A 21,026-nucleotide genomic window follows, 5' to 3' on the forward strand; every position below is an offset into this window, starting at 1 on the left:
AACACCTTATATTTTTTACATTGTTGCCCATTTCTACCGCTTTGAGAACAGCGAGAAACACGATGCCGTTATTGCCATTAGCCTTAGTATGCCTCGTGTCACAGGCAACCCTTTTCACCATCGCAGGCCATTTCGGAGGCGACCATGCAGGGTCATCGACCCTTCGTCCATTTTCAATCGCAAGCAAGGTGCCGAGAAAGGCCATAACAGGAAAAGCACGGGGTATTGAGGTCGACTGAGAGAGATTGCTTGGGAAGAGACAGAGATTGGTTGCAAGAAGTTTGATGTACTCCGAGCCACAGTTAATTTTTGGTGGAAACGGACAACTAGTCTTGTAAAGCAAACGACGGTCAGGCCGGTCATCTGCAGTGGCACATGTTGTGAAAATGGCTACCTCGGAGGCTAAGCGTTGACAAATTGAGCAAAAATTTAAAATACGGTAATACGGAAGGGATAACTAGTCTCAAAGTTATCAATACACAGACTTCCGTGACACATACAGACTTGGGAATAGAGTAGATGCTTTATCGACCAAAACAAACGGAAAAGCTGCGGGTTTCAAAGAATGCACGTTCTGCAAAATAGTGAATAGTGGAGTTCATATGCATTTGAATAAGTTACTGGAGTGATGAATCAACATGCAAGTCAGCATTTAGCTCACTCAAAAATCTATCGTAATCGGGCTGAATTGCATAATTAAGTGATCTTCGTCCAGACAGTGAGGAACTGACTGACACGCTAGCCTTTTCGTGAAACAGTCATTGTCGGGACAGTAAAAAAAGAACAAACAGAAATTTCAGGTCATATATTACAAAACTGGGAAACGGTTGAAATTCAACAATGCTTGGACCGAAGATCCTCAGACACCGAAAGGGGGACAATGTTTGTATCACAGACCCTACGGCATCCCAGACTGCCATCGACCCCACGAACACACAGACTCACGTGCGCAAGGCATGAACCACTTCCACTCTAGTACCGATGCACACACATTACATAAACGGTCCCACCGTCTTTCGGGCACAATCTCTCACATCACGCCAGCCGCAACGACACACACATCACACATTCCAGCCGTTCACTTTACACATCTGAAACACTGTGTGAGGCCTTCCTCGTCAAAATGTTCACGAGTTTCAGCATCAAGTCTGAATGTTCACGATGAGTCTCAGCCCATTCCCACCTGCAGCGAAATCCCAGAGCACCCCAGAACAGAATCTTACTTCCAAAACCGTCCGGCGTCGCACCTGTAATCTTGTTTTTCTATGTGTATCTCAGGAGGCTGGCGAGATGCCCCAGTGTGAAACTCAGCCTAGCGGGATACGCTGGATTGCGTCATGGAAAGCCAGCGCGGTCACTGTTCACCGAATTGAGCGGAGAGCAGCGCTGTTTGTTAGACTAACGGAAGGCGCCGGGTGACGAAAGTGACGCGCGTGATGCCGTGTGACGCCGTTTGCCCTCAGTGACGTAACGTGATGAGATCATTGCACTGTGCCGCCGGGACACTGTCTTCGGGTCAGCCTTCAGACATCCAGCCCCGTCAAACTTCAGCCATCCTCTCCACTCAGCGCACCACAGCAGTATAACAGCACCCGGCAGACGCACTAACGACCCCGAGACGACCTGGGTGATATCACCACAGCTGGCACCGGCAGTCTCGGAGGCCAGGAGGGCCACGACCTCTGACCACAGAGTGACAGTCCTATCCGGCACACAGTTCAGTAGCCCGCCACGTCATCCTCCTGACAGTCCTGGCTGACTCAGGCCTCGTCGGGCCGGTGAAACATGCTTCACTACTGCGATACATCCTCCTAAATTGACCCGTGCCGGACCTCGAGAATGCCGAGAGGAGCGGCCGATGGCAGGCAGGACTTCCGCAAGGTGACGTGATGTCGGTGCTGAGTTATGACGTCACTGACAGGTGATGACGTCACATGTGAACAATGACGTCACCGGTGAATAATGACGTCGCCGGTGAATGATGCCGTCACTGGTGAATTCTGATTTCACTACTGGCTGGTTGATAACGTTCTTGGTGGGTGAAATGTGACGTCATGAGTTGGTGGGCGGATGCACCACTTCTACCCAATGAATGAATGGTACCGCTTCTACACTGATGAATTTCAGCATGACTGAAGTACGGTGTGTGATGAGTGACGTCACGGGTGTCTGGTGACGTCACGGTTACCTGCTAACGTCACTGGATGACCCACTCGACGTTGAGTCCGGCCGGGCCGATGTGGATTCGGTCCAGCATGCCGCCGTGGCTGCGACGGACCGTGTACAGGAACAGCAGTAGGGTGTGGAACAGATTGTTACGGCCCTGGAACACAGCGGTACACAGAGGTCACGGACAGGTCACGGTGTTACTGAGGTCACATACGACGGTCATCGTGTGATGGAGGTCGTAAGGGTCACACAAGACTAAAACGTGGGGAAAGAAGAAGGTTTGGCGTAAAAAAAAACGCTGATACTCTAAACATAGGGTCAATAAGGGCTTACAAGGAGCCATTGGACAAAATCACCCGATTCCAATTAGTTAGCCAGGATCAGACTTGGGTCAACTTAACAAAGTCACAAAGGTCAAAAAACCCACCATTCTACCGAGGTGACACACACGTAGGTCACCATCGCCACCCGCCTAGCGACCGCAGAGGTTTAGGGGCCGGGCCGCGGTGACCGCAGCGACCGCTCGGCGCAGCCTCGCTAAGCCCAGGATTACCGCACTACTAAGTGTGTGGACGGGGCAGACGTCGAACGGCAGACATTCTTCGGGAGTTTAGGCTGATCGAACACTTATTGCTGACGACAATTTCAGCCGAATGAGCTCGGCCCGAGCGGCGGCGCACCCATCGGTTGCAATATTACTGCTATCCAACTTCTGACTGATAGCTTAGCAGCTGAACGATCATAAAACGGTTAGTTGTAATCTTTTTACTTAACTGCTGTTACGACGCTTGTACTAAAATACTAGATCTTGTAGCCTAACAGCATACAGTTTTCCATGGAGCGAGTTCGGAAGGCAATTTTCCGGTCGCACCCTCGCTCGTCAACTGATCCCCCACGATCCGCTCCCGACACCCTCCCACCCTCCACCTTCCATCAAACCCCACCCCCGCCCCTCCCCCAGTCCTCATCCATGAGTCACCCCCACCCTCCACACCTTGACCCCTGACCTGCCAGCCCCACCCCTCACAACGGCCGAACACCAACCGCCCATAACTCCCCATTTCCACACTCGTAACCGCCGCGCCAGACGGGTCGATTCTGGGTAGGACAACAGCAATTACCATGTTGGTTTTTGAATGCTGAATAATTGATACAAATGTTCGTAAATTAGTGGGAGAGATAACAGCTTCGCTGGGTTTATTAGCAACTACCAAGTTTCCCGGGAACAAATGATTCGATCTTTGTTTACAATTCTTGGTATTTACAGGATTAATTTTGTTTCTTTGATCAAGATCAGTTTTCTTCTGTATGTCTGCCCAAGTGCCAGTTTATTTGGGATACGGTAATATTTGAATCCCAATATGTGAAAATTGCCTGACTATTTTAGTTTTCATTGTTCCAAACTTCATATCATTCTGTCGGTATGCATTTACGCCATTCGCATCTCCCTACCCCTCCCTCCTCTCCCCGACCCACCTTGGCGAGCTCGACGATCTCGGTTCCGTCGATGAGACAGAAGCGCGGCGGTATGATCTCGGCCTGGTGGATGACCAGTCGGCCGGGACCCGTTACCGGCTTGTCGGGCGCGCTGCTCAGGTGCTCGCTGCTGAACGTCCGGCCGTCCGGGTGGGAGGGGTGCGGCGGCAGCCGGCCGTCCAGGTAAGCGGCCACCATATGCATCACAATCTGCCGATACACACCGGGGGCCGGGGTAAATCCGGCGAGGAATGGGACTTTGAATCGTATAGTCCTACGAAGAATGTAGCGCTGGATTGTAAACTGGGGGGTTCATGCAATTCATGGAAATTCATTTTGATTAATGAGCCAGAAATGTTAATTAGGAGCATGTCAATGAATGACACATGTTCGCAACAAAATACAGAATACGCATTAAATAAACGTCTGCTATTCTATTTTCAATGAAATTGCGACGGTAAAATTGAAACTAAACTTAAATATGCCACCATTTACAGGATAAGTTATGGTATCCATAGACCAGCCCCGCAATCAGCATACGGAATTGAACGATTCCATACACGCTCCACCCACACAATACCCACGAACGAAGCTCATCTCTAGCCCGCCCACCGGCGTCCTCTATAATCCGGGCGCCCCTCAGAGTACGTCCCCGTCACTTACGGCTGAGTCGGTGGGCAGGTGTTCGTCCCAGTCCTTCCCTCTGAACGTACCACCGCCGTTCCACCGGAATTCCTGCATACAGCCGCCACGGCTCAGCTCTGAAACACGGGAGGGGAAGCGGGGCTGATGTCGGAGTTTTAGGAGAGCAGAGATACAGCTCCGTCTAATGCACCCAATGACTGGGTCAGTGGGGCTAGGAGAGACATAACGTGGCGTTGCGTGCCCTCATAGGGACCCAGGCTACAACAGGATTCAGTATTCAGCTTAGCTGGCCGCTCAGAGACATAAACGCCTTATAAAGCACGCAACGCGGTATGCGGGAAGTCCGGCGACACTCAGACAGATTTAAATGAGAACGGTCAGTGTCCCGATGAACTAGAAGCAACTAGCGACAGAACAAAGTTGAACTCTAAATAGCGCAAACGCGATCCTATGTCGCGCGGTAATGACTAAAGCCGCACTTTGGTTTAAATGGAATGCCATTAAATCATAGCGTACCCAGTAGTATCCGTTTATGTAATTGACATCAACGAAAAACCTCAGCGTAGTCCCCATAAACGCGCAAACAATTTTCATCCGATTCCCATTGCACAACAGGATACAGCAAACTAGAATACCGCACACAGCCACTAACGTGTACCTATAATCCTGAGACCAAGTACTGATACGGTACCAGTAACTCATATCTGATCCTGTAAATCAGGCACTGAGTACATTTACCTCTGACCCTGCAGATCTTATAGGTACTCGTGGTACCCGGTCCCTTGCCACTGATCCTGTAGACCAGATACTCTTGGTACCCGGTCCCTTACCTCTGAATATCCTGTAGACCAGGTACTCCTGGTACATACACGGCCCCTTACCTCTGATCCTGTAGACCAGGTACCGGATCCTGAGAACAACTACCTCTGACACTGTACAGTGTACACTGTACGGTAACCGGCCCTTACCTCTGATCCTGTAGACCAGATACTCCTGCACACGGTCCATTACCTCTGATCCTGTAGACCAGGTACTCCAGGTACCCGGTCCCTTACCTCTGATCCTGTAGACCAGGTACTCCAGGTACCCAGTCCCTTACCTCTGATCCTGCATGACACCAGGTACTCCTGTATGTGCCCGGTCCCTTACCTCTGATCCTGTACACCAGGTACTCCTGGTACGCGGCCCCTTACCTCTGATCCTGTACACCAGGTACTCCTAGTGCCCGGTCTCTTACCTCTGATCCTGTACACCAGGTACTCCTGTACCCGGCCCCTTACCTCTGATCCTGTACACCAGGTACCTACTCCTGGTACCCGGCCCCTTACCTCTGATCCTGTAGACCAGGTACTCCTGATGGGTGGACACAGACAGAAAGTGCAGCACGGCGTTCAGCGACGGCACATCCTGCACCATCTGAGCCGTCTTCCTCAGCTTGTCCAGACCGACCTCGCCTGTGAAAGACAACACAGCTATACCAAAATATTACGACACGCTAGTCTAGTAAACACCTGGCTTATACCTGTGACCGACAGCCCACCATTTGCGCTTCTAATGAGGCCACAACTTGCTCCTGTTTAATTAAAGGCCTGTTTACTAAATACATGGATTACCTACTACCCACTTCATCCATACTATTTCATGGCACTACTTCATCCATGCTAAATACTGGCGCTGCATCGCTGCAGAATCGATTGTTGTGGAATGTGGTTTGACAAAGCAACAGTCCCGCCCCAGTTAGTGCTTGCTATGCACGGTGGATGTTTGTGTGAAAACGTCAGTATCTATCTCTTATTTGCATTGCCGTAATTGACTTGAAAAGCGCGCTGCCGTAGAAATGTAACTATCAATACTGTGGAATTCTGGAAGCTCAGCCAAGTGGATTCGAGTATTTGCTCACCAGATACACTTCAACATCCCAGTTACATGCTTGTCTGTGTTTACATCGTTCAGTCTCTGTACCAACACTAACAACCACGCCAAACAAGGTTTGTGAAGCCGTCTGTGACATCGTTTCGTTAGATAATCACCAGCAAACACGGCTACTGCCGCTAACAACGCGTCTCCATGGGCACAGACATAAACAGCACGCTTCAACGGTACTGGGAGCACCGTTAAAGGCAACAACTGATCGGGTGTAGCAAAAAAGGACAGCTTATAGGTTGACTCATGATACAGCAATGTCGGGAATTGCTCAAGACACCTGCAGTTTCTCATTCGACAAGTATGCTGAAAAATGCTAGCTTCAAGGAGAGGACAAACCACGTAAAAATATCAACCGAAGATGGGCACCAGACGATACTTTAGGGGGAAAGGTAAGCAACACTAACGTCGGCTTCGGAGGTGTGGTAAATAATACTCAAAGGGTGTTCGACGTAGGCAAGGAGACTGACGAGGAACATATCCAACCGCGGGCTTTCCCATAGCAAACTCCACTCGGAATCCTGTCTTTAAAGAGTTAGAACTCGGAATCAGGATTAGAAAAAATGGCATGGTACATCTGAGCGTTAAACACAATGGGCGCAACAATGTCCCCCCCCCCATCCCCCCTACCCAGGCCTGAACTTAGCCACGTTATGGATCTGTCTCCGACAGCCCGCGCCGCCCCGCAGGGAAAAGTGGGGTACGTGGTACTCACCCAGAGAGTCTGTACCACCCCTAGGGGAGGGGATACTCGGTACTTACCGATCTGCACCTCCGAGAGTCCGTGCCGCCGCAGCGCCGCGTTCACAGAGTCAATCTCCTTCACCAGCCGCACGAAGATCGTCTGACACAGCCACTGAAACAGGTGAAAATAGTACATAAATACTAGCGAACATTTACGGTATGTGCACCGAAACTAGAAAAATATACGCATGCATCCACATGTCGAATTGAAAAGTGGAAAACGTAGACATGAGGTTCCCGTCTTACTCGCAGAAAGATCAGACGACTGCATAACAGACCGAAAAAAAACTGCATACTCTCAGTGAACTACCGACCGCGGCTGCAGGGCTGATAATTCCTCAGCGTCGCACAAAGCAAACTTCAAACACCTCACACTACGGAATATGCACAGACTCCTTTTTACCGCACGGCCACTCGTGTAACATGCCAACGGACGATACCACCGACGCCATCTACTAGGCCGTTTGTGATGTATCACATCCAGTGTCGACAGGGATCAGCACGGTCCAGCCAATTTAATATTAACCACCTCAAACCAATTCACCACGATTGCTGATGAATGCCGTTCACTGTTCACTTCATCCCTCGTATTTCCCCTTCGACTCTCCATTTCACCAAACTGCATACGATGCCGCACAGTGGAGTACTCACGATTCTGATGTTCTCCGTCCACCTGAACAGCGTGTCATTGCTGACATCCAGTTTGAGCCAGACGGGGTCGAACCCGGAGCTCAGCGTGTTGTCCTTCTCCTTGTCACCGCCCGGGCCGTCCTCGGTCTCAGACGGACTGCGGATCGACAGCTGACGGGGGTGGAGGGGTTACAATGTCAGTACAGGACAGAGGCAGGTTACTCCGCCAGCACAGGACAGAGGCAGGAAGTCATAGTGGTAGCAAAGGTCAGCTGCTTTGCGTCATGACAAGACCAGCCGTCAACCGTAGCAAGAAGTCAATGGCAGTGAAAATATATGTGCTGTGTTAATTGAGATGTTGGTAAACGGACACTGCGAAACATATCTTTCTTTGCCTGTGCAGTGTGCTATCACCCGTCACTGACATGTTCAGCAGGACATTATGGTACCAGAACTCGTATATCCCACCTGATAGACGTGTTTCTGCGGCGAGTTGGTAAAGAAATCCGCCAACGAGAAGCGACTCTGGTTCCAGAAACTGGCACTCTGGTTGACTGATGCATCCGCAGACGCGTTCACTGTGGATTAAATCGTAAAATGTTAGCGACAGAGCATTATTGGAAACTAGCAAAACAAACAAATAATGCACAGCATCTCATTCACCATATGAACTGCACTCCCGAAAACTGAAACCTCCATGCTCCCTGTCCTAATTCTCCTCCGGAGTACTCACGGGCACTGTACTTGCGCTCCCTGTCCTCGTACTGGCTCATGTACTCGTGGAAACTGTCCATGTCTGTGATCTCCACATTTGGGCGGTTGACCGGAGTGCTGACCCGCGGCAGCCCCGACAGCGCGGGGCTCGAGGTGGCCCCCAGGGGACTCATGGGGGGCACCAGACCGCCCTGGGGGCGGGAACAGAATAAACAGAGGTCAGTGTAATTGACACACGATCATGATTGACCAGAGTCCTTTTTATAGACACTAATGTTTGAGATGAAATCGTTGCCTAGCCTTGAAACCGGACAAATATGTCTACAACCACTCACGGCACCAGCGAGTCTCGTTCCTCCATTTATCACACTGCTCTCTAACCTCCTCGCACTCTTCCCTCCACATCCTCTCACTCTCATCCTCTCTCCTCCCTCTCCCCCTGACCCTCCTCCCTCTTCCGCTGACTCTCTTCCCTCTCTCCCCTCTCTCTCTCCTCTTTCCCGCTCACCTGGCCGTAGGGCGAGCCGCGCTGCCCCCAGTGCCGGCTTGCCGACCGGTCCGGAGTGAACGCGTGGCTCACGGAGCCGTCCCGGTAGTCCCACGAGGAGGCAGAGGTGGAGAGCGCGTGGCTGCGGCCGGCGGACGCGTCGCTCAGCCAGCTGAGCGCAGAGAGGTTCATAGGCGTGGCCGCGGCGCCGCCGCCACCGCCCGAGCGACTGGGGCGAGGGGTCGAGCCGATAGCGGGGTCTGAGGGAGTGGGAAAAGGTGTGTCAGTGTACGCATATCAGTGTGGGTCACCAGCCCCACCCCACGGCAATAGACACCCGTACAAAACCGATTGACATGTAAAAACTGATAGCTAGGTCCGGAAAGGGTTAAATCTCGCGCAGAATTACAGTCAATTAATTCACAATCACCCACATCAAGACTGAGCAGTGACCGCCCACCTACCATTCTGAGCGACAGTCAGCAGCCGCCGCTGGCCGTCCGTGAGGTTTAGCACGCTGTGTCCCAGCGCTGGGTACAGGTACCGGGTGAGATGCACGGCCAGATTCAGACAGGTAATCACCAGCACTGCCAGCTCGAGTTTACGAACCAGCGGCGGCGTGACGCCGAACAGGTCCGACACCAGCACGGAGCCGTAGTACCTGGTGCAGGGGAGGGAGGTCAGCGGGGAGTCAGGGGTGTGGAGAGTCACTCCAACTCACAGTTACACAGCTGGCGGGTGGGGAGTGTGACTTTGATCAACAGTACCCTGCAGTACACACTACACCAGGGCAGAGTGTAATGAGCATGAAGACTTGGTTGTATTGGTAGGCTGATAATATGAAAATGGAGTCTGACAATCACAAAACAGAATGAGACATCCAGGATCAGGGTATGGTTCAACTTCAAACCCCTGTTTTATCTATAGTTAACGTTGACCAGTATTTGCATTTACAATTTATTGTAATCTGCTCAGGCTGCCTCATCATTGCCTGTACAGTGAGCAACTGATCAGTATCAGCATTGAACAGCATTTCCAAAGATAAATTTATAAATGAGAATAGCATAATTTCAATGAAAGATAGATACAGACTAAACAATAACACAGGTATGTGAATGAACTTACATTTCCAGAGCAACAAAGATGGCCAGGAATAGGTTCACCATGATCCAGAAGGCCGACTGTCTGGACAAGCTGCCCAGGTTCTTCCGCATTAGAGCCTCAGACACAAACGGATTCAGAACCGCCATTGCAGCTGCTCTATTCTGAGGAAAACAGAACAGTAAATCAATATCAGCAGTCAGCAATGACATCAGTAGTGAGATCAGCAATTAGTTTCAACACTACAACTCAAGCCATAATGTACAGTCTGTTGTTTGAATTACCCTTCACCTTCAGTCATTGTATCTTGTAGGTATACATTGGGGCAGTCATAACATTATTAAGGGTCTAAATGTAATATGATAAATGATGAAGCTAATGCTATTCTTTTAAAACTAGATCAGCAACTGCTGCACAAAAGGCCAGGATCAGGATTCATAAATTGAAATGATACACATGGCATGATCCTAAATGGTGCATACTGCATCTAGTCACCGTAAGGCAGGTTGCAAGAGCAGGCACACCGGTGGGCGGAATTTAAAAAAGGGTGCCTGGGGCGATTTGATCGCGCCACGTGCGAACCATCCACCCCCCCCCCCCCCGGACTCGAAACACGCCACTGCACGTGCGCGTGACGTCATCAACACGCTGCGAAAATATACTACCGTGTTTATTACGAGCGAGCGAGCGCAGCGAGAGAAGCGATTAGCGAAATCTTTTCAATATAACGGAAAAATCTCAGTATGAGCGGCCCGGCCCGGCCCGGCCAGTAACGCTTTTGGGAGGCTTATATCTCAGCAACCGCTGGACCGATTGGCCTGCAGTCTTTTTTGCTGGGTAGCCTTATCCCTTCTACCCCGTAATTAACTACTTTTGACACATCTCAGTGACCGTCGTGGCACGTGCCACGTGAAAAGTCAAGGGTGTTCAGGTTATTTTGCAAAAGTAGTGATTTTGAGAGGCTCATATCTCAGCAGCCGCTTGGGTGATTGTCTTGCGGTAATTTTTGTAGGGTAGCTGCATCCCTTCTACCAAAGCTCGGATACTCTTGATCTATGTGAGTGACCCCCACTGCACGTGCAAAATACAAAAAGAAGAGGCGCCATATTTGTTCCCATTTCAATAACTTGGTAATTACTAATTACTGGGGCAACTTCCCTGAAACTTGGCATACAGGTAGGCACCCACCAGGCAATGCATTCCCATGTGATGCGGTTAGGGCGCTACTGCACGTGCGCACGTGCAGGGGGCGCTTCCAGATCTCGAGAACGGCTGGGCCGATTTCGCTCAAATTTGGTACACCGTTGGGGACCGGCTGATAGGGTGCCGTGCAAAAGTCAGTTTGGACCCCGTTTGCACGTGCGCACATGCAGAATGCCGCTTCCAGATCTCAGGAGCGGCTGGGTCGATTGCGTTCAAATTTGGCACACCGCTAGCGACAGGTTAGAAGGGTGCTTTACACAAGCCCTGTTGGAAGTACCCTCTCGCCCTTCCACACGTGCAGGGCTCAGCATCTCGCTCGCTCGTTCTTATCCCAAAAGGCGTTTTACTGGTATCAATAAAAATAGCTATGATACGCCAGCTGATTTTATCCAGTTTGAGTTGTTAGTAAGGCACCATTGGAAGGGAGAGGACTTCTCAACAATCACTTGACTAATATGCCCTCTGGCGCCATTTTCCAATTCTACCCACTGGTGGACCCACTGGTGTGGATAGCCTCAGGGGACAGGGGTTACATTGTTCAGGTTTAGTTGGGGAAACTACGAGGCAAAGATCCACAAAAAATTGCCCGGTCAATAAATATACTTTTGACGACCATATATGGGCATAAATGCAGCCCTCGCTACTACGGGTGATAAACGGTATAATGTGCCGGTACTTGCGGTATCGCGTCCCCTAATCAGAGAGAAAAGGCTTCCAACACCATCCGTTTCAATCCGCCACATTTGCCAATCACTTTTTGACCTTGCATTTCAAGTTGCAACTCTGTGATTCAGAGCCACCAGTGCATCGTGCACTGAGTGAGTGTTGGTGTAGGCCTTCTTGTTCTGTGGTCAAAAACACTCTTATGCCTCATTTTTTCATTTGAATGCTAGGATGCATGGAAAAGATGAAGTTTTCTGATTTCGTGAACATATATGGTCATTGCCCCGCCCACTGCAGCCATTGATTGGTTGCTAAAATTTTAGTTTGGTGCCTCATAGTTTCCCCAACTGGGTTGCCTTCAGTTTGATTTGAAGGTCTTCAGTTTGATCATATTGATATACCTTGATACATGGCTGATTTAAGTGATTAAATGAAAATCATGCAATTTTCATAAAATGTCACATAACTGCCTACCTACCTATTTTTAGACTTCAACTTCCCTTTAAATTGCAGCGACAGAAAAGACTTAAAATACCTAAGCCAACAGTAACCCAAATTTTTGGTTGGTGCTTTACAACCACATCAACGGTAGGTACACTGAAAACTCAATTAAATTGTCAAAATACATGAAAACAGGATCTGAATTCTTCTGAAACCGGAAACTCGACGACGCCAATACACAACCATAGGTACTTTTACTCAGAGTATATAGAACCTTTTACTTTGACTTCATACAAAATTCAACAAAAGATTCAAAAAGTCAGAGAATGTGCGCCAGCTTTGTAAAAACCTCGTATAAAAAGGCTCAGCATTCTGCTACCAAATCGCAAAAAACATTGCGCTTGATAAAGGAAAACCGTAACTAATGTGAAGGAAAGTAGCATTGCATTAGAACACATTCATAATATTCATAACAAAGTTCCGGCAGCAGCAGGTCCTGATTCTCCCGACTTGAATCATTGATCTGACCCGGGAAGGTCAACCAATGACCTAAGATCTTAATCCTCGCCCCGTTGGGGGCGGCAAATTGCCCCCCCCCCTGTGGTTTTTCCTGAATAGCAAGAAAACGGCCAAATTTTCGGTACCTTTCCGGGCATCAATTTGACACCTTCACATCGAATTTCAAGTCTTAGGTCACCTTACGTCAGGAGTTATTGAGGTCAAACTAAGGTCATGTTCGAGCAAAAATGAGCAAAAAACATGCAATCTTGAAACGCTCACCAAATCTACAGTTACCAAGCAATTTAAAAGTTCTTTATATTATCTAGTAAACAAAAAGCGGCGCTACAAAACTGCTATCTCGGATTTTCAAAATTATGGGTTTTTGACCCCCAAAAGTTCAAAAATTGATATTTTTAGAAAAACTAAAAAAGATCCAAAAAGTCCCGAATTTCGATAAAACCGGAATATATGTGATAGTCCCTGTGCTCTTCTATATACATACCAAATTTCAGATCGATATCTCGTTCTTTGGCCAAGTTATAGCGAAAAAAAAACTGTTCAAAAATGATGACGTCAAATTTTTGAACTCAATTTTTAGCGATTCTAGACCACGTAGGGAAAAACAAAGACCACCATTGAATTCCCCGTGACGAGTTGCATTGAATCGATAACCTTTTTATGCAAAATATCAACTTTGAAATTTGACCTAATTTGACCTGACCTTGACCTAACCTTGACCTGACCTTGACCTGAGCTTGACCAAAACGCGACTTAAGCTGGCCCCAAAGGCTACCTGACCCACATAATCGCATTTGTCATGTAAAATGGACCATAAAACATGTGTCACACGACACTTTCGTATTGTGACCCCCAAGTGACCTGACCTCTGTGACCTGACCTGGTATCAGTGACCTCAAATAGCAAAATATGTGTTTGAAGAACATTTCCCCATCGATGATTTTCAATGAAGTGCATTTTACTCGATTTTACAACGCATTTCTTGAAATGCCTGCAGTGGCGGATCCAAGGGGGGGGGGGGTCACATGGGTCATGACCCCCTCCTTGGGGCTCGGGGGCACCACAGGCCCGCCAGGGGCACCACAGGCCTAGCAGGGGCACCACGGACCTGTAGGGGCACCACAGGCCTGTCAGGAGCACCATCGGCCTAGCAAAAGCACGACAGGTCTGCCAGAGCCACCACAGACCTGCCAGGGGCACCAGAGGCCTGCCAGGGGCACCACCGGCCTCGCAGGGGCACCTTGGGCCTGTCAGGGGCACCACGGGCCTGTGGGTGCACTTCAGGCTTGCCAGGGGAACCACAATCCTGTCGGGGCCCAGGGGCAGCAGTGGCCTAGCAGGGGCACCACAGGCCTAGCAAGGGTACCACGGGCCTGTCCGGGGCACCACGGGCCTGGCAGGGGCACCTCAGGCTTGTCAGGGCCCAGGGGCACCACAGTCTTTCCAGGGGCACCACAGGCCTGTCAGGGACACCAGAGGCCTTGCAGGGGCACCACAGGCCTGTCAGGGGCACCACCGGCCTCGCAGGGGCACCTTGAGCCTGTCAGAGGCACCACAAGCCTGCCAGGGGCACCACAGGCCTAGCAAGGGCACCACGGGCCTGTCAGGGGCACCTCAGGCTTGTTAGGGCCCAGGGGCACCACAGTCTTTCCAGAGGCACCACAAGCCTGTCAGGGACACCACAGTCCTTCCAGGGGCACCACAAACCTGTCAGGGGCACCTGCGGCCTAGCAGGGGCACCACAGGCCCGCCAGGGGCAAAACACACAAATAAATAATATAAAAAACAAAAAAAAATGAAAATAGGGCACCACCAAAATGAAGTGGCCGAAATCCGATGAGTTTTTAATTTTGGGTATAGGTGGGGGCACCACTTCGATTCATGACCCTCCCCTTGGAGTTTTCCTGGATCCGCCCCTGAATGCCTGTAAACGGTAAAATTGGACCTTTCCTGACCTGTGCCGTCATCGGTTTGACCTAGGTCAATAAAATTGGGTCACAAGGTAGATCCCTGATAGGGCTATCCAACACCTTTTGCCGCTTGTCGCTAGGCTGCGTGGTTCTCGAGATCTTGGGGGGGGGGCAATTGCCCCCCCCCCCCAACAGGGCGCGTTGCTCGGCAGAGCCCAACGGGGCGCGGGTTAAAGTTAAGAGGTTTTACTTTACAGCCTTTAAATATCTGCATAGGTAAAGCCTACGCACATTCAAATTCAGGCACCTACATCTCCAATTTGAGTCTTCGTCGGGATCAATGCGCTTTGCGTGATATATCTAATTTACTCAGCACGCAGATTACCGGTGATTGCTCGAGTGCTGCCTGATAGCTGCAGCTTCCCTGAACATGTGCGACTGTCTCGGCACAACCGCACGTGCTGTGATCACGGGACATCAGCCATCACCATTCATCACGTCAATCCCGTGATGAATGCGTGACGCAATGCGATCGTTGCAGCGTCGCAATGTCACCGTCACGTCACGAGCGCGGACAGCAGGTGATGGATGTGATCGGTGACATTTGACTTCATACAGGAGATACCCACACGTGGGAAATAAGCAGTGACGAGCACCAAGCAGTGAGCTCTCGTCACATAGCATTGTGTAATGATTCCAAAATTGGTAAGTTTATGAAGCATTGTCATTTATTATTGAAACAATATTGGTCCGTGGCAGTTTAAGAATTTTTTTCCCAGAAGCCTTTTCTGGACATAATTTGCCTGCTTTGCTTATCTAATCGTCTATCGTCTTGGCTAAGAAGAAACAAGAAACTGTCAGTTGGTACTTTCTATGATGCTTGCCGAATGTGCACGTCAGGAATTTATCCGGTTTTTATGACAGGCGTAAGTACGTACAAAGAAAACGTCCATTAATGAATTAAAGGGACCCTCCCACCTTCAAAAAAGTTAATGAATTGGCATGAAAGTGATGTCCCTTGGTTCAGAAAGAGCGCAAACGAATATCTACAAAATTTCACCGAAAAATATTCACTGGTTTTCAAGATATTAGGCTTTTACTTTTGTTTACTTTTTGGGATCTCCCCTGTTACTAGCGACTTTATTTGGAAGCAATAATTTGGCAGCCTTAAAGTGCGGCAGACGTTGCGCGCAAAGCAGCGTATACCACCACGTGTTAACGATGGTTTTAGTCTAAGATTTAAAAATCGTTAGATCCCCGCTGACGTCACAAATTCTAAGGGGACATTCCAATGCATTAGCCGCTTAGAATCCGAAAACTGCAAGTTTGAAATTCCATATCTTCGAATTAAAGCATTTTTCGATGTTGTGAGTGCCCAAACCAGTATTTGCAGGCCATGGCCACCAATTTGGCTATCTCAACTCAAAACTAATGTTAAGGTGGGAGTGTCCCTTTAAGTGTTATTCTTAACCCTCGCCCTGGCAGGGGGGGGGGTCGGTGCGACCCCCCCCCCTAAGGTTTTTCGAAGATAGCGCAAAAACGGCGGCGCGCAGCGCCGCCAAATTTGGCACAGCCTATGGGGCAACCTTGTTACATATAACCTGAAAATTTCAGGTCCGGGTGACCTTGGGTCAGGTCACCAGGTCAGAAAAACCGGTACAAGGTCATGGTCAAATTTCAATTTTCTGTTTGCACCTGTCCAACTCACAGTTTTCGACTGATTTCCTTCAAACTTTCAGGATGTGCTAAGTTCACCGAGTTGTATAATATATAGTCCGTTTTTGTTTTAGGTCACTGACCTGAGGTCAGTTAGAGGTCATTGCGTCGTAATGTTAAGCCTATGGGAAAATACTAAATTCGGAAAATACTGGAGATATCCGCTTCGTTTTATCACTTTTGTGCTTTGAAACCACGGTACTTAACAGCAGGTCACTTGGTGCTTCTTTGTTTGGTGTATTTATCCATGGGTCAGGTCAAATGAGGTCAACTGAGGTCAAATGACGTTTTTGCCAATAACTTGGCACATAATGACGCTAGAGCTTAAAAAATGGTATCATTGTGTTCCTGGTGATGAGCCGAATCAAATGACATGCGATATGATGCAATTTGGTTAAATTGAGCTTAATTTATTAAGTTAAGTTTACTTAAAATTTAAGAAAAACTTTAAGTACACTTAAGCAAGCTAAAAAGTGTATCATTCGACGCGCCTTGACGTGCTGAGTTAACTGGTGCTTTTCTTTTTGCTCTATCTTAATTAGATCAAAAGTTATAAGCGAAAAACGTTTGACCTGTTTTTAGCGAAATTTTTACATTTATACCCCCCCAAAACCCCCCTAAATATTGACCTAGAGCAACCAAATTTGCACAGGGGCGAGAACTCCGGGGGGCCCACCTACCTACCAAATTTGGTGTTTCTAGGTGCCATAGGAGCCAATCGCGAGGGGGGGGGGCGCATCGACCCCCCCCCCCTGCCAGGCCGTGTTATGAAAAATGCCTTGCCAGGGCGAGGGTTAAGTTTCGGCACCAGCATATTCGTGGGTAAAGGTAATTATTTCATTGAACACATGAGAAAACAGGAAAATCAGATCGTCTGTAAATTATCAGGGCAGACTTGGGAAAGACGACCCAGATACCTAAATTATTTTGCTAGATAACTTTTGCCCAGAATGAAGACCGAAACATATTTTATTGCCCGAGGCGATGCCAAGGGCAATGATGTTTGTCGAAGTCTTCGCCTGAGGACGAAACCCTTCGCACCATCATTCAATTTATTACATGGCTCACCGGAACTCGCCTACAAATGCTGCTAATTATGTCGCCGTTAAAATGAATAAATAAATAATGAATATGTAAAATAATGAACGAATTAAATATAAATGTTATGTGATATCAAAATAAAAACTAAAAACGTAACAAAAATAAGAACTAAAGAAGGAATGAAACACGCGTGGATTGCCTGAGGTCATGAAGTCACTAACAAAAAGATACAATCGCGCTAATATACTAGCGATACTACTACTACTATACTACTATACTAGATACTAGCGGCGGAACGGGGAGGGCACCGTGCCCCCTTTGATTTCGGCATTTTAACATTAGCCCTATGGGCGTTGCATGGAAAGAATGGGATCAAAAGTCGGCAGTGCTCCCCCCCCCTCCTTAATTAACCCGCGCCCCGTTCGGCTCTGCCGAGCAACGCGCCCCGTTGGGGGGGCATTTTGCCCCCCCTAAGATCTCGAGAACCACGCAACCTAGCGACAAGCGGCAAACGGTGTTGGATAGCCCTATCAGGGAACTACCTTGTGACCCAATTTTATTGACCTAGGTCAAACCGATGACGTCACAGGTCAGGTCAAAGGCCCAATCTTCACCGTTTACAGGCATATCAAGAAATGCGTTGTAAAATTAGGGTAAAATGCATTTCATTGAAAATCATCGATGGGGAAATGTTCTTCAAACACATATTTTGCTAGTTGAGGTCACTGATACCAGGTCAGGTCACAGAGGTCAGGTCACTGGGGGGTCACAATATGAAAATGTCGTGTGATACGTGTTTTATGGTCCATTTTACATGACAAATGCGATTATGTGGGTCAGGCAGCCTTTGGGGCCAGCTTTGGTCACGTTTTGGTCAAGGTCAGGTCAAGGTTAGGTCAAGGTCAGGTCAAATTAGGTCAAATTTCAAAGTTGATATTTTGCATAAAAAGGGTATCGATTCAATGCAACTCGTCACGGGGAGTTCAATGGTGGTCTTTGTTTTTCCCTACGTGGTCTAGAATCGCTAAAAATTGAGTTCAAAAATTTGACGTCATCATTTTTGAACAGTTTTTTTTTTCGCTATAACTTGGCCAAAGAACGAGATATCGATCTGAAATTTGGTATGTATATAGAAGAGCACAGGGACTATCACATATATTCCGGTTTTATCGAAATTCGGGACTTTTTGGATCTTTTTTAGTTTTTCTAAAAAAATCAATTTTTGAACTTTTGGGGGTCAAAAACCCATAATTTTGAAAATCCGAGATAGCAGTTTTGTAGCGCCGCTTTTTGTTTACTAGATAATATAAAGAACTTTTAAATTGCTTGGTAACTGTAGATTTGGTGAGCGTTTCAAGATTGCATGTTTTTTGCTCATTTTTGCTCGAACATGACCTTAGTTTGACCTCAATAACTCCTGACGTAAGGTGACCTAAGACTTGAAATTCGATGTGAAGGTGTCAAATTGATGCCCGGAAAGGTACCGAAAATTTGGCGGCGCTGCGCGCCGCCGTTTTCTTGCTATTCAGGAAAAACCACAGGGGGGGGGCATAACGGGGCGAGGGTTAAAGGTGTTCCGCCGCTACTGGTCAGCCCAACTTGACCAGTTGATTTAAAGCACCGAATATTTCAGGGCCTATTTTAACATGTTAACTGGGGGGGCAAATGCCCCCGCACTCAACAGAATTGCCCCCCTAGTCGTCGAGATTTGCCCACTATAAAAATGGGCATAAAGGAACAGGGTGACAAACATACTACGTAACTACTGTGACTTGTTTTGCAATGGATGTCAAATGAGTCAGTCTGTAAGTAATGACCAGTGGTGTATCTAAGGGTGGGTCATATGGGTCATGACCCCCCACCCTCTTGGGGCCCGGGGACACCACAGGCCTGCCAGGGGCACCACCGGCCTGTCAGGGGCACCACAGGCCTGTTGGGAGCACCATCAACCTAGCAAGAGCACCATAGGTCTGCCAGGGGCACCACAGACCTGCCAGGGGCCCCACCGGCCTCGCAGGGGCACCACCTTGGGCCTGTCAGGGGTACCACCACAGGCCCGCCAGGGGCACCATAGGCCTGCCAGAGGCACCATAGGCCTAGCAAGGGCGACACGGACCTGTCAGGGGCACCAGAGGCCTAGTATGGACACCACATGCCTGGCAGGGACACCACCGGCCTCGCAGGGACTGGGACACATTGGGCCTGTTAGTGGCACCACGTGCCTGTCGGGGACACTCCAGGCTTGTCAGGAGCACCACAGTCCTGTCAGGGCCCAGGGGCGGGCACCACCGGCCTCACGTGGACACCACCGGCCTCGCAAAGGCATCATGGGCCTGTCAGGGGCACCACGGGCCTGTCGTTGGAACTTCAGGCTTGTCAGGGGCACCACAGTTCTTTCAGATGCACCGGCAGCCTAGCACCATGGCACCATGTTTGGCCGAGGTCGCGATTCGGCGTATGTCGCCTCGCATTAGCCGCGCGTTTGCAGTCTTTTCGTGGTTTCAAACGTTCAAACATGGGATATGATGTAGCTCCCATGCATTAGGGTGGGTGTCAAGATCACCGGAAGGTCAGGTCAGATCATTTACCTTTGATGACCTCGGTTCACATTTTCGAGTTTTATATGTTTCTACTTTCTAGGCTAGTTTTTGGAGCTGAATTCGAATTAAGCAGCCATTTGACCATTTACGAAGTAGTTTTGGTGCCTTCGTAACATGTTACGAAGCTGTCAGAGGCGGTTGCCACCTACTACGAATACCCGGCAAAACCCTTACTGGTTGACCTGACCTGACCTGACCTGGCCTAAATGCATGAAGACATCATCTATGATCATAACTAACATAATATTCGTGATCAGCACCCCGAAAAACCATAGCAGCCACTCTTTACGACGCTCTAACAGGTCCCGATTTTCCCGACTTTTGGGTCAATGACCTGACCTGGAAGGTCAACCGATGACCTAGGACCTTAAAATTGGGTATAATCGGCTTCCTTTTATCACGGGCAACACGGTCGTTTTTTCCGCGAAGCTCTAGCTCGATCAGGGGCGAAACGGCAAGGGGGAGGGTCCAACGGACCCCCCCCCTATACGCTCGCTACTGGAAACACCAATACGGGCGAGGGTTAATGGATTATTAAAGACAATTTTCCAGGTTGCCCCCCCAGTCAAATTCCCTTAAAATAGGCTCTGGAATATTTAGCGTCCAGTTTCCTACGGATAGGACTTTTATAGCCATAGGTTGATTTATAGGCGTCTGACGGGCGCAATGGGTATTTTATTGTACACTTTTTGGGACTTTCGCGAAACGGAACCGGGTACTGCAACGACCTCCCAAGTCGCGATGACATCGGCAATCCCAAGGACGACAGCTTTGAGACGCTTCAATAAAACCTTAGCGGATACCGTCGCACGCTGGAATAATCCAGTGATTCGCACAGTCCCAGGCATACTGTGCATCTATATCATACTACTAAATACTAATGACTCGTGTGTGTCCTACACTGCGTAACATATTTTAGCGCGGCTAACAAAATCAAATTGTTAGGATACCTAGGTGCTATTTTCTCAGACTCAGCCCCTAACGGTTTACAATAAAATAGATTAACCCTCGCCCGTATTGGTGTTTTTCCAGCCGGGAACGTAT

At 48.9% G+C, this 21,026-nt stretch overlaps 1 protein-coding gene across 9 annotated transcripts in view; it reads right to left on the reverse strand.

The window, feature by feature from the left end:
• Positions 1 to 790: 790 nt before the first annotated feature.
• The window catches only part of LOC122393949 (transmembrane protein 209-like), a 93,013-nt gene continuing 72,777 nt past the window's right edge, over positions 791 to 21,026 (reverse strand). Inside the window, exons 1-12 of one of the 9 annotated variants that reach the window (XM_043390439.1) lie at positions 12,471 to 12,536; positions 9,914 to 10,053; positions 9,253 to 9,449; positions 8,810 to 9,048; positions 8,321 to 8,492; positions 8,056 to 8,165; positions 7,609 to 7,758; positions 6,976 to 7,069; positions 5,619 to 5,744; positions 4,309 to 4,406; positions 3,646 to 3,855; positions 791 to 2,323 (exon numbers count right to left, since the gene is read on the reverse strand). In XM_043390439.1, coding sequence (XP_043246374.1) covers positions 2,198 to 2,323; positions 3,646 to 3,855; positions 4,309 to 4,406; positions 5,619 to 5,744; positions 6,976 to 7,069; positions 7,609 to 7,758; positions 8,056 to 8,165; positions 8,321 to 8,492; positions 8,810 to 9,048; positions 9,253 to 9,449; positions 9,914 to 10,038 — 1,647 coding nt within the window. In that variant the 5' untranslated portion in view covers positions 10,039 to 10,053; positions 12,471 to 12,536 and the 3' untranslated portion in view covers positions 791 to 2,197. Of the gene's footprint in view, positions 2,324 to 3,645; positions 3,856 to 4,308; positions 4,407 to 5,618; positions 5,745 to 6,975; positions 7,070 to 7,608; positions 7,759 to 8,055; positions 8,166 to 8,320; positions 8,493 to 8,809; positions 9,049 to 9,252; positions 9,450 to 9,913; positions 10,054 to 12,233; positions 12,537 to 21,026 lie in introns of those variants that run through there. The other 8 variants (XM_043390443.1, XM_043390444.1, XM_043390440.1 and 5 more) reach the window with 8 other exon arrangements.

Source organism: Amphibalanus amphitrite, unplaced genomic scaffold (assembly GCF_019059575.1).
Source record: "Amphibalanus amphitrite isolate SeventyFive unplaced genomic scaffold, NRLGWU_Aamphi_draft 000565F_arrow, whole genome shotgun sequence".
Lineage (NCBI taxonomy): Eukaryota > Metazoa > Arthropoda > Thecostraca > Balanomorpha > Balanidae > Amphibalanus > Amphibalanus amphitrite.